The sequence below is a fragment of the Capra hircus genome, chromosome 16 (genome assembly GCF_001704415.2).
Source record: "Capra hircus breed San Clemente chromosome 16, ASM170441v1, whole genome shotgun sequence".
Lineage (NCBI taxonomy): Eukaryota > Metazoa > Chordata > Mammalia > Artiodactyla > Bovidae > Capra > Capra hircus.
This window is the reverse complement of record NC_030823.1, coordinates 17,417,454-17,430,395: the sequence shown is the minus strand read 5'-3', so window position 1 is coordinate 17,430,395 and position 12,942 is coordinate 17,417,454. Positions and strand designations below refer to the sequence as shown.

General features: G+C 40.5%; 1 protein-coding gene across 1 annotated transcript in view; it reads left to right on the top strand.

Moving 5' to 3' along the window:
- Window positions 1-12,942, top strand: part of USH2A (usherin) — a 935,662-nt gene that overhangs the window by 921,440 nt on the left and 1,280 nt on the right. The window contains exon 71 of the mRNA XM_005690572.2: window positions 11,747-11,968. Within this exon, the coding sequence (XP_005690629.2) occupies window positions 11,747-11,968 (222 nt within the window). The remainder of the gene's footprint in view (window positions 1-11,746; window positions 11,969-12,942) is intronic.

Genomic DNA, 12,942 nt, shown 5'->3' with positions numbered 1-12,942 from the left:
CATGATCAGAGCCACAGTCAGCTCCACAGCCACAGTCTTATTTTTGCTGATTGTACAGAGCTTCTCTATCTTTAGCTGCTCACTGGTAAAGAATCTGCTTGCCAATGAAGGAGATTCAGGTTCAATTCCTGGGTAAGAAGATTCCCTGAAGCAGGACATAGCAACCCACTCAAAGATTCTTGCCTGGGAAATCCCATGTACAGAAGAGCCTGGTGGGCTACAGTTTATGGGTTCTCAAAAGAGTCAGACACAACAGTGACTAAACAACAACATCTTCAGCTGCAAAGGAGATAATCAGTCTGATTTCAGTGTTGACCATCTGGTGAAATCCAAGTGTAGAGTTGTCTCTTGTGTGGTTGACAAAGGGTGTTTGGTATGACCAGTGTGTTCTCTTGACAAAACTCTCTTAGCCTTTCCCTGCTTTATTTTGTACTCCAAGTTGAAACTTTCCTGTTATTCCATGTATCTCTTGACCTCATATTTTTGCATTCCAATCCCCTATGATTAAAAGGACATCTTTTTTTTGGTGTTAGTTCTATAAAGTCTTGCACATCTTCAGAGAAGCATTCAACTTACTTCATCTTCTTCAGCATTAGTGGTTGGGACATAGACTTGGATTACTGTGATGTTAAATGGTTTGCTTTATCATTGTATTTCTGTGATTGTATGCATGTACTGCCTTTTGGACTCCTACTGACTATCAGGACTACTCCATTTTTTCTAAGGGATTCTTGTGGACAGTAGCAGACATAATAGTCATCTGAATTAAATTCACCCATTCCCGCCCATTTTAGTTCACTGATTACTAAAATGTGGATGTTCACTCTTGCCATCTCCTGCTTCAGTCATTCAGTTCAGTCACTCAGTTGTGTCTGACTTTTTGTGACCCCATGGACTGTAGCACATCAGGCTGCCCTGTCCATTACCAGCTCCTGGAGATTGTTCAAACTCATGTCCATCGAGTCAGAGATGCCATTCAACCATCTCATCCTCTGTCATCCCCTTCTCCTCCTGCCCCTAATCCCTCCCAGCATCAGGATCTTTTCCAATGAATCAACTCTTCACATGAGGTGGCCAAAGTATTGGAATTTCAGCTTTAGCATCAGTCCTTCCAATGAATATTCAGGACTGATTTCCTTTAGGATGGACTGGTTGGATCTCCTTGCAGTCCAAGGGACTCTCAAGAGTCTTCTCCAACATCACAGTTCAAAAGTATCAATTCTTTGGAGCTCAGCTTTCTTTATAGTCCAACTCTCACATCCATACATGACTACCAGGAAAACCATAGCTTTGACTAGATGGACCTTTGTTGGCAAAGTAATGTCTCTGCTTTTTAATATGCTATCTAGGTTGGTCACAGCTTTTCTTCCAAGGACCAAGTGTCTTTTAATTTCATGGCTGCAGTCACCATCTGCAGTGATTTTGGAGCCCAAGAAAATAAAAGTCTCACTATTCCCATTGTTTCCCCATCTATTTGCCATTGAGTGATGGGACCACTTGCCATGATCTTAGTTTTTTGATTGTTGAGGTTTAAGCCAGCTTTTTCACTCTCCTCTTTCACTTTCATCAAGAGGCTCTTCAGTTCCTCTTCACTTTCTGCCATAAGGGTGGTGCCATCTGGATAGCTGTGGTTATTGATAGTTCTCCCTGCAACCTCGATTCCACCTTGTGCTTCATCCAGCCCAGTGTTTCTCATTATGTAATCTGCATATGAGTTAAATAAGCAGGATGACAATATAAAGCTTTGATTTACTACTTTCCCAATTCAGAACCAGTCTGTTGTTCCGTGTCTGATTCTAACAGTTGCTTCTTTACCTGCATATAGATTTCTCAGGAGGCAGGTAAGGTGGTCTGGTATTCCCATGTCTTTAAGAATTTTCCAGTTTGTTGTGATCTACAGTTAAAGGCTTTGGTGTAATCAATAAAGCAGAAGTAATTTTTTTCTGGAACTCTCTTGCTTTTTCTATGAGCCAATAGATGTTGGCAATTTGATCTCTGGCTCCTCTGTCTTTTCTAAAACCATCTTGAACATCTGGAAGTTCACGGTTCATGTATTGCTGAAGCCTGGCTTGGAGAATTTTGAGCATTACTTCACTAGCCAGTGAGATGACTGCAATTGTGTGGTAGTTTGAGCATTCTTTGGCATTGCCTTTCTTTGGGATTGGAATGAAAACTGACCTTTTCCAGTCCTGTGGCCACTGCTGAGTTTTCCAAATTTGCTGGCATATTGAGTGATGCACTTTCACAGCATCATTTTCTAGGATTTGAAATAGCTCAACTGGAATTCCGTCACCTCCACTAGCTTTCTTTGTAGTGATGCTTCCTAAGGCCCATTTGACTTCACATTCCAGGATGTATGGCTCTCAGTGAGTGATCACACCATCATGACTATCGAGGTCATGAAGATCTTTGTTGTATAATTCTTCTGTGTATTCTGCCACTTCTTAATTTCTTCTGCTTTTCCTTCCATACCATTTCTGTCCTTTATTGTGCCCATCTTTGCATGAAATGTTCCCTTGGTATCTCTAATTTTCTTGAAGAGATCTCTAGTCTTTCCCATTCTGTTGTTTCCCTCTATTTCTTTGCATTGATTGCTGAGGAAGGCTTTCTTATCTCTCCTTGCTATTCTTTGAAACTCTACAATCAAATGGATATATCTTACCTTTTGTCCTTTGCCTTTTGCTTTTCTTCTTTTCTCAGCTATTTGTAAGGCCTCCTCAGACAGCGATTTTGCCTTTTTGCATTTCTTTTTCTTGGGGCTGGTCTTGAACCCTGCCTCCTGTACAATATCATGAACCTCTTTCCATAGTTCTTCAGGCACTCTATCTATCAGATCTAATCCCTTGAATGTATTTTTCACTTCCACTGTATAATGATAAGGGGTTTCTTAGGTCATGTCTGAATGGTCTAGTGGTTTCCCCACATTCTTCAATTTAAGTCCGAATTTTGCAATAAGGAGTTCATGATCTGAGCCACAGTCAGCTCCTAGTCTTTTTTTGCTAACAGTTCAGAGCTTCTCCGTCTTTAGCTGCAAATAATATAATTAATCTGATTTCAGTATTGACCATCTGGAGAGGTCTATGTGTAGAGTCTTTTCTTGTGTTGTTGGAAGAGGGTGTTTGCTATGACCAGTGTGTTCTCTTGGCAAAACTCTGTTAGCCTTTGCCCTGCTTCATTTTGTACTCCAAAGCCAAATTTGCCTGTTACTCCAGGTACCTCTTGACTTCCTACTTTTGCATTCCAGTCTCCTATGATGGAAAGGACATCTTTTCGGGGGGTTAGTTCTCAAAGGCCTTGTAGGTCTTCATCAGTTCAGTTAAGTCGCTCAGTCGTGTCCGACTCTTTGCGACCACATGAATCGCAGCACGCCAGGCCTCCCTGTCCATCACCAACTCCTGGAGTTTACCCAAACTCATGTCCATTGAGTCTGTGATGCCATCCAGCCATCTCATCCTCTGTTGTCCCCTTCTCCTCCTGCCCCCAATCTCTCCCAGCATCAGAGTCTTTTCCAGTGAGTTAACTCTTCGCATGAGGTGGCCAAAGTATTATAGTTTCAGCTTCAGCACCAGTCCTTCCAATGAACACCCAGGACTGATCTCCTTTAGGATGGACTGGTTGGATCTCCTTGCAGTCCAAGGGACTCTCAAGTCTTCTCCAACACCACAGTTCAAAAGCATCAATTCTTCAGCACTCAGCTTTCTTCACAGTCCAACTCTCACATCCATACATGACCACTGGAAAAACCATAGCCTTGACTAGATGGACCTTTGTTGGCAAAGTAATGTCTCTGCTTTTTAATATGCTGTCTAGGTTGGTCATAACTTTCCTTCCAAGGAGTAAGCGTCTTTTAATATCATGGCTGCAGTCACCATCTGCAGTGATTTTGGAGCCCCCAAAAATAAAGTCTGACACTTCCCACTGTTTCCCCATCTGTTCCCATGAAGTGATGGGACTGGATGCCATGATCTTAGTTTTCTGAATGTTGAGCTTGAAGCCAACTTTTTCACTCTCCTCTTTCACTTTCATCAAGAGGCTTTTTAGTTCCTTTTCACTTTCTGCCATAAGAATGGTGTCATCTGCATATCTGAGGTTATTGATATTTCTCCTGGCAATCTTGATTCCAGCTTGTGCTTCTTCCAGCCCAGTGTTTCTCATGATGTACTCTGCATATAAGTTAAATAAGTAGGGTGACAATATACAGCCTTGACATACTCCTTTTCCTATTTGGAACCAGTCTGTTGTTCCATGTCCAGTTCTAACTATGTCCTTGCCTTATTTGTCATAGAATAGGTGATAGCAGGTGCATGGGTTTATTTCTTGACTTTCAATCCTGTACCATTGATATACATTTCTGTTTTTGTTCCAATACAGTACTGTTTTATTTACTGTAGTTTTTATAGTATAGTGTAAATTCAGGTAGCCTGATTTCTCCAGCTCCATTTTTCTTTCCTATGTTACTTTGGCTATTTGGGGTCTTTTGGTTTTAATTCTGTGAAAAATGCCATTGATAATTAGATAGGAATTGCATTGCATCTATAGATTGCTTTGCATATTATAGTCATTTTCATAATATTGATTCTTCTAATCCAGTACTATGCTATCTCTCCATCTCTTTGTGCCATCTTTGATTTCATCAAAATCTTACAGTTTTCTGAGTATAAGTCTCTTGCTTCCTTAGATAAGTTTATTCATAGTTATTTTATTCTTTTTGAGGCAGTGGTAATGGGATTCTTTCCTGAATTTCTCTTTCTGATCATTCATTGTTAGTGTATAGGAAGGCAAGAGATTTCTGTGTATTAATTTTGTATCCTGTCCCTTTATCAAATTCATTGATGGCCTTCAAAAAGTTTCTGACGGCATCTTTAGAATTCTGTACATATAGTATCATATCATTTGCAAACAGTGACAGTTTTACTTCTTCTTTTCCAATTATGATTCTTTTTCTTTTTCTTCTCTGATTGCCATGCTAGGACTTTCAAAAGTTTGTTGAATAATAGTGGCAAGAGTGGACATCCTTGTCTTTTCCTGATGTTAGAGGAAATGTTTTTAGTTTTTCACCACTGAAAATTGTATTTGCTGAGTGTTTGCCAAATGTGGCCTTATTATGTTAATATTGGTTCCCTCTATGCACACTTTCTGGGGAGATTTTTTATCCTAAATAGGTGATGAATTTTATCAAATGCTTTTTCTATTTCTATTGAGAAGATCATGTGGTGTTTGTCTTTTTTGATGTGTCATATTTCATTGATTTACACTTGTTGGACCATACTTGTGACCCTGGGATGAATCGAAGTTATTCATGGTATATGATATCTTTATGTATTGTTGGATTTGGTTTGCTGATATTTGTTGAGAATTTTTCTGTATTCATCAGTGATATTGACCTATAAATATCTTTTTTGGTAGTGACTTTAGTTGTGGTGGGGCTTCCATGATAGCTCAGTTGGTGAAAAAATCCATTGGCAATGCAGGACACCCTGGTTCAATTCCTGGGTCAGGAAGATACACTGGAGAAGGGACAGGTTATCCACTCCAATATTCTTGGGCTTCCCTTGTGGCTCAGCTGGTAAAAAAAAAAAATCTGCCTGCAATGCTGGAGACCTGGGTTTGATCCCTGGGTTGGGAAGATCCCCTGGAGAAGGGAAAGGCTACCCACTCTAGTATTCTGGCCTGGAGAATTCCATGGACTGTATAGTCCATGGGTTCGCAGAGTCAGACATGGCTGAGCGACTTTCACTTATACTTCCACTGGTTGTGGTGTCAGGGTTGGTATCGCCATGGAATGCCTTTGGGAGTGTTCCCTCCTCTTTAGTCTTTTGGAAGAGTTTGGAAGGATCGATGTTATTCTTTGTATGTTTGGTAGAATTTGCCTGAGAAAACATCTGGCCCTGGAGTGTTGTTTGTAAGTTTTACTTAAATTACAGATTCGGTTCCACTTCTAGTGATTGGTCTGTTCAGGTAATCTATTTCTTCTTACTTCAGTTTTGGTACACTGTGTTTCTCAAAACTTGTCCGTTTCTTGTACTTTGTTGAATTTGTTGACAAAATAATTCTACACAGTTTTCTTTTTTCATTTCTGTAGTGTCAGTTATCAATTCTCCTCTTCCTTTTCTTATTTACTTTCGTTGCATCTTTTTCTATAACTTTAAAATCTCTAATTTATTTCCTATCTGATCTTATCTGCTTGTTTCTGCTGACTTTAGGTTTTGTTTCTTCCTTTCCTAACTCTTTTAGATGGTGTGTCTATTAGAGATTTTTCTTGTTCTTAAATTCTATGTAGCTGTGAACTTCTGTCTCATCAGAACTGCTTTTGCTGCATTGCTCAGATTTTGTATGGTTGTGTTTTCATTGTCATTTGCCTCAATGCATTTTTAATTTTTTTGTGTGTCTTTCACAGAAAAGTTTTATTTTCCTTATTTATCTTAAAATAGTTTATTTTATACTGAACTATAGTTGATTTACATTGATGTGTTAGTTTCAGCTATACAGCAAAGTGATTTAGTTATACATAGTACATATTGTCAACATTCATGGATCACAGAGAAAGCAAGGGAATTCCAGAAAGACATCTACCTCTGTTTCATCAACTACACTAAAGCCTTTGACTGTGTGGATCATAACAAACTGTGGAAAGCTCTTAAAGAGATGGGAATACCAGGCCATCTTACCTGTCTCCTGAGAAACCTGTATGCAAGTCAAGAAGCAACTGTTAGAACCCTATATGTAACAACTGGTTGGTTCAGGATTGAGAGAGAAGTATGACAGAGCTATCTGTTGTCACCCTGTTTAACTTATACACTGAGCACATCATGAGAAATGCCAGGCTGGATGAGTTACAAGCTGGAATCAAGATAGGTGGGAGAAGCGTTAACAACCTCAGATGATACCACTCTAATGGCAGAAAGCAAAGAGGAACTAAAGAACCACTTGATGAGGGTGAAGGAGGGGAGTGAAAAATATTTTAAAATATATTAAAAATATTTTAAAACATTTAAGAAATATTAAATTTTAAATATTTAAAAACAGATCATGACATCCAATCCCATTACTTCGTGGCAAATAGAAAGGAAAAAGGTGGAAGCAGTGACAGATAGCCTCTTCTTAGGCTCTAAAATCACTGAAGATGGTGACTGCAGCCATGAAATCAGATGATTGTTTCTTGGCAAGAAAGTTAAGACAAACCTAGCCAGTGTGTTGAAAAACAGAGACATCACTGTGCGACAAAGGTCTGTATAGTCAAGACTATGTTCTTCCCAGTGGTCACATACAGTTGTGAGAGCTGGACTGTAAAGAGGGCAGAGCACCAAAGAATTGATGCCTTTGAACTAGAGAGGACTGGAGAAGACTCCTGAGAGTCCCTTGGAGATCAAACTAGTCAATTTTAAAGGAAATCAACCCTGAATATTCACTGGAAGGGCTGATGCTGAAGCTGATATTTTGGTCACCTAATGCGAACAGCCAGCTCATTGGAAAAGTTCCTGATACTGGGAAACATTGAGGATAGAAGAGAGTGTCAGTGAGATGGTTGGATGGCATCACCAATGCAATGGACATGAACTTGGGCAAACTTCAGGAAATGGTGAGGAACAGGGATGCCTGGCGTGCTACAGTTCATGGGGTCACAGAGTCAGCTACGACTGGGTGACTGAAAAACAGTACATACATTAATGCTGTTTCAGATTCTCTTCTCAAATAGGTTATTACGGAGTATTACATTGAGTTCCTTGTGCTATATATTAGATTCTTGTTGATTATGTTTTATACACAGTAGTGTATATATGTTAATCACAACCTTCTAATTTATTCCTACCCATAACTTTCCCCTTTGTAACCATAAGTTTATTTCCTAAGTCTGTGAGTTTGTTTCTGTTTTTTTAAATTCATTTGTATCATGTTTAGATTTCACATATAAGTGGTATCATATGACATTTGCCTTTGTCTGTTGGGCTTACTTCCCTTAGTATAATGATTTCTAAGTCCATCCATGTTCCTTTAGATGGCATTGTTTCCTTCTTTAATGGCTGAGTAATATTCCATCATGTATATATACCGCATGGACAATGTTGATGGACATTCAGATTGCTTCCATGTCCTGGCTGTTGTAAATAGTGCTGCAGTGAACGCTGGTCTGCATTTACTTTTTCCTGGTATGGTTTTCTCTGAATATATGCCCAGGTGTGTGGATGCTGGATCATATGGTAGTTCTAGGTTCTTAAGGAACCTCCATCCTGTTCTCCATAGTGGCTGTACCAATTTGCATTCCCACCAACAGGGGTAGGAGGGTTCCCCTTTCTCCACAACCTCTCAAGCATTTACTGGTCACAGACTTTTTGATGATGGCCAGACAGCCGCGAGGTGATACTTCATTGTAGTTTTTATTTGCATTTGTCTAATAATTAGTGATACTGAGCATCTCTTCACCTGTTTTTTTTTTTTTTTTTGGTCACCTGGATGTCTCCTGTAGAGACATGTCTGTCTGGATATTCTGCCCATATTTTGATTGTTTTTATTTTTTTATTGAGCTGTATGAGCTGTTCATACCCTTTGGAGATTAATCCTTTTCTGGTCACATGGTTTGCAAATATTTCTTTTTCCCATTCTGTGGTTTGTCTGTTTAATTTCAGTGGTTTCCTTTGCTGTGCAAAACTTAATTACATCTCGTTTGTTTTTATTTACCATACTCTAGGAGGTATATGTGAAAATATCTGCTGCATATATGAAAAGATTCTTGCTTATCTCAAAGAATGTCCTGCTTATACTTCCCACCAAGAGTTTTATAGTGTCTGGACTTACACTTAGGTCTTTAATCCATTTTGAGTTATTTTCATGTATGGTCTTGGGAATTGTCCTAATTTCATTCTTTCACTTGTAGCTGCCCATTCTTTCCCAGCGCCACTTATTGAAGAAACCATCTTTTCTTATCTTTTGGTATATTCTTGCCTCTCTTCATAGGTAGGAGATGATAGGTGCATGGGTTTATTTATAGGCTCTATCCTATACCATTAATCCATATTTCTGTTTTTGTGCCAGAACTGTACAGTTTTGACTACTGTAGTTTTATAGTATCATGTAAAGTCAGAGATCCTGATTCCTCCAGCTCCATCTTTCTTTCTCAAGATGCTTTGGCTATTCAGGATCTTTTGTGTTTCTATATAATTTTTTTTGTTCTAGTTCTTTGAAAAATGCCATTGGTAGTTTGGTAGGGATTGCATTACATCTGTAGACTTTCTTTGGGTTGTATAGTCATTTTCACAATATTGATTCTTCTAAGCCAAGGATATGCTGTATCTCTCCATCTGTTTCATTTGTAAGGAGTATCTTTTATTGTCTATTCTTTTTGTTCTCATCACTCTTAAGAGGTGGGTCAGAAAAGATCTTCCTGTGCTTTATGTCAGCAAATGTTTTTCCTATGTTTTCTTTTATAGTGTCTGGTCTTACATTTAGGTCTTTAATCCATTTATTTTAGGGTGTGGTCTTAGGAGAGTGTTCTAATTTCATCCTTTTACTTGAAGCTGCCCAGTTTTCCCAGCACCACTTATTGAAGAAACTCTTTTCTCCACTGTATATTCTTGCCTCCTTTGCCACAGACTAGGTGACCACAGGTGCCTGGGTGTTATTTCTGAACTTTCTATTCTGTTCCATTGATCTATATTTGTTTTTGTTTAGTACCATCCTCTTGATTACTGTAGTTCTGTAGTATAGTCTGAAGTCAGGGAGTCGGATTCCTTCAGCTTCAGTTTTCTTTCTCAAGATTGCTTTGGTTAGTCAGCATCTTTTGTGTTTCCTTACAACCTGTAAACATTTTTTGTTCTAATCCTGCCTTCAAACATTTAGTGGGCCTCTTTGCTCTGTGTTGTCCCTGCATGTCAGGGGCAGGGCCTGCTCCTGAGTTGTTGGAATAGAAGCCCTCAGTTCCATTTCTGAGCTTCAGTGAGAGGTAGACAGAACTGGAGAGCTCCTGCTGGGAGAGGTGGTTTGGCTGGGGTATTCCCTCCCTGGAGCTGTCTACTGTGGGGTGCATCCTGTGGTGTCACCTGTACAGGCTCACAGAATGAACTGATGGCAATACCCTTGGCACCGCCCCCACTGGGAATGCAGTCATTTGGCCCTGGTGTCCCTCAGGTGCTGTGGTTACAAGGCCACCAGCACAGATCCTTAGGTGCCCACTCACTTAAGTCGGGACCGCAGTGGTCACATACCTGGAGCCATCATGGGAGCTGTGGAAGCCTCCCAGCCCCCCCTCTGCATGTACATGCCACAAAGCCCATAGCTGCTGAGGCCAGACTGGTGTCAGGTGTGGAAACACATACTGACCTGCTCCCAGAGCCCTCAGAGGCAGCTTGATGAAAGAGGCTATTATGGCAGGCTACACCCACCCCTCCACATGCCCTTTAGCAATGGTACTTTGCTGCTGGGGTGGGCCCAGGCTTTTTCTGCAGTCACACTTTAGCCCCCTCAGGCTGTCTCTCTATAGCCAACCTGTGCTCTCCCTGGGCCTGTCCTGAACCCCGAGTTTCAGGACCCAGCCCCTGCATGTACAGGCAGGTGTGCATCTTGGGCCACGTACTGCAACAAGATAGCACCAATCCTCTTTGCTGGTCTCTGTCTTCTGCCTGCTCCCACCATAGCCAGAGCACCAGTCAGCATACTCTCTTCCAAGTCTCTGAAGATCGCTTTCAGTCCAGACTGAAGTTTCCTCTTCCACAGCTCCTTCCCTGGGACCAGGTCCCATCCAGATTCCTTTTTCCCTTGGTTATATGGAGTTCTTTCTTGAACTTCTGGGTGTATGATATCTACTGGCATCATTCAGTAAGGTATCACGTGAGAATCCATCCACACGTAGATGTATTTCTGATGCATTTGTAGGAGGAGGTGAGACCCAAAGTCCTTTTTATTCCCCCATCTTGCTTCTTCCCTCTGTAGAATTTGTTTTTAAATGTTCCACAGACTGATACTCCACTTTTGTTTTCAGTTTGACTCTGTGGCTGATGTATCTGATGTGTCAAGCAATGTTACCCTAAAAAGTTACACTATGCACTTTGAGGTACCTCTGTGTGCTGCATAATGCATGATCTCTGCATGGTGTGTCAACTGCATGATGATAAGCCAAACAGTTTGGTTAAATCAGCTCAATCAGAACCCTCAGATGTTTAGAGCGGCTACATTTCTTAATGGCACATTCTAGAACCTAATCCTAGAGTGCTTTTCTTTCTGAGGTGTTTTGGGACCTCTTTATTTTGGAGGCTTTGCAACAAGGGGAACAAGGTGAGGTGAGAAAAGAGGGAGGGAGGAGTCAAGTTCTGTACATGAATCCAGGAATTTTACAGTGAAATACAACTGCTCACTTAGTGAGTGACCATGAGAGAACACTGCTCTTTCCTCTGGGGAAGGGTAAGTTGTTGAGGAGGCTCTGTGCTGACGGCCCTGAAGAGCTTATCTTGCTACCCCTCAGCCCCACTCTACTGCTTTGCTATGCAGCAGCCCTGTCCACAGGGAAACACAGTCAGTGCCCCAGCCAGTACATGAGCTCTTGGAGGCACCAAGGACACTGGCTATCTAATGAGACCATTAGCTTATTATCTCACTTTACCAGGAAGTTGTGAGCTACAGTATTCCTGATGTACTCAATTTTGTAGGATATGGGGACAGTGTTCCCTTCACTGACAATGTGTGACACATGATTTTCTATCTTGCTTAAAGCCCATTTTCTTTAGACTTTAGTCACCAACAGCAACTTTCTCTTCAGGGCTTAGCTGATACCAAAATCCCCCGGTCTGGGACACCTGTGAGCATTAGGAGCAGCCGAAGCCTGTCTGTTCTGCGCATCCCAAGTCAGAGTCACGGCAGTCAGACCTATTCCCAAGGCTCTCTCCACCGGAGTGTCAGTCAACTCATGGACATTCAAGACAAGAAGGTCTTGATAGATGACTCACTGTGGGAAACCATCATGGGTCATGACAGCGGACTGGTGAGTCATTTCCTCATCTGGAACTTTTGTTAAACACAAGTATGTTGATAAACAGGTGGCACGGTTTCCTGCACCCCGCAGGACGATCATCTCCAGAACACTCACTTCATCCCTCTCACCACTTACCCAATTATTTTGTAATGACATGTTTACCTGCCTGAGTAGTGGGGCAGAAACTGTCTTATTCTTTTGGCACACAATAGAGACTCAAAAAATACATTCATATGTAAGTGAAGAGATGAACAGGTTCTACTTCATTAACTTGGACAGGACATGACTGAAAACACTGGAACATGCCTAAATGAGGCATAAAGTACAAGAACCTATTTTACTAAAGTAAAAAAAAAAAACAAAAAAACGTATTTTCCTTCTGATTTATGGTTAGAGGAGAAAGAGTCTCTCAATAGGATCTATAGTTTCTCTTCAAAAAACTCAGAAAATCATGATAAATGTGAGTGTTGGTATGTATGAACCTCACTTTTCATAATTTCAGCTCAGGGGATACAAAAAGTTAACCTCATCATTATCTAATACTTTTTTGAGTCCCTAGCTCCGGTTCTACATTTGAACTCTCACTCACCTCTCTCTCCCCCTAATTCTCACTTTTCTTTCACTGAAAAGTTGATGATTTTCATGAAGACTTCCTTAACTAATGGCAAGAAATAAACTTTCATGGCTCCAGATTTCAATCACACATACACACAAAATAAAATTGATAGTCCTTCTGGTTTGTTAGGATGATGATATATAATAAGGACTTTAAAATCATGGGCCTGTTTGAAGTTGTGATGACTACTGAATTCTATGACTCCATTTCAGATATGACATTTCTATGTCAGGAATAATTATATTAGGTTGAAACAAAGAATTGTTAATTGATCATATTTGACATACAAAATGGCAATTTCATATAGTTCAATATATTACACTGAAGGCTAGATGCATGTGTGCTCTTACCCAACGACACACATCTA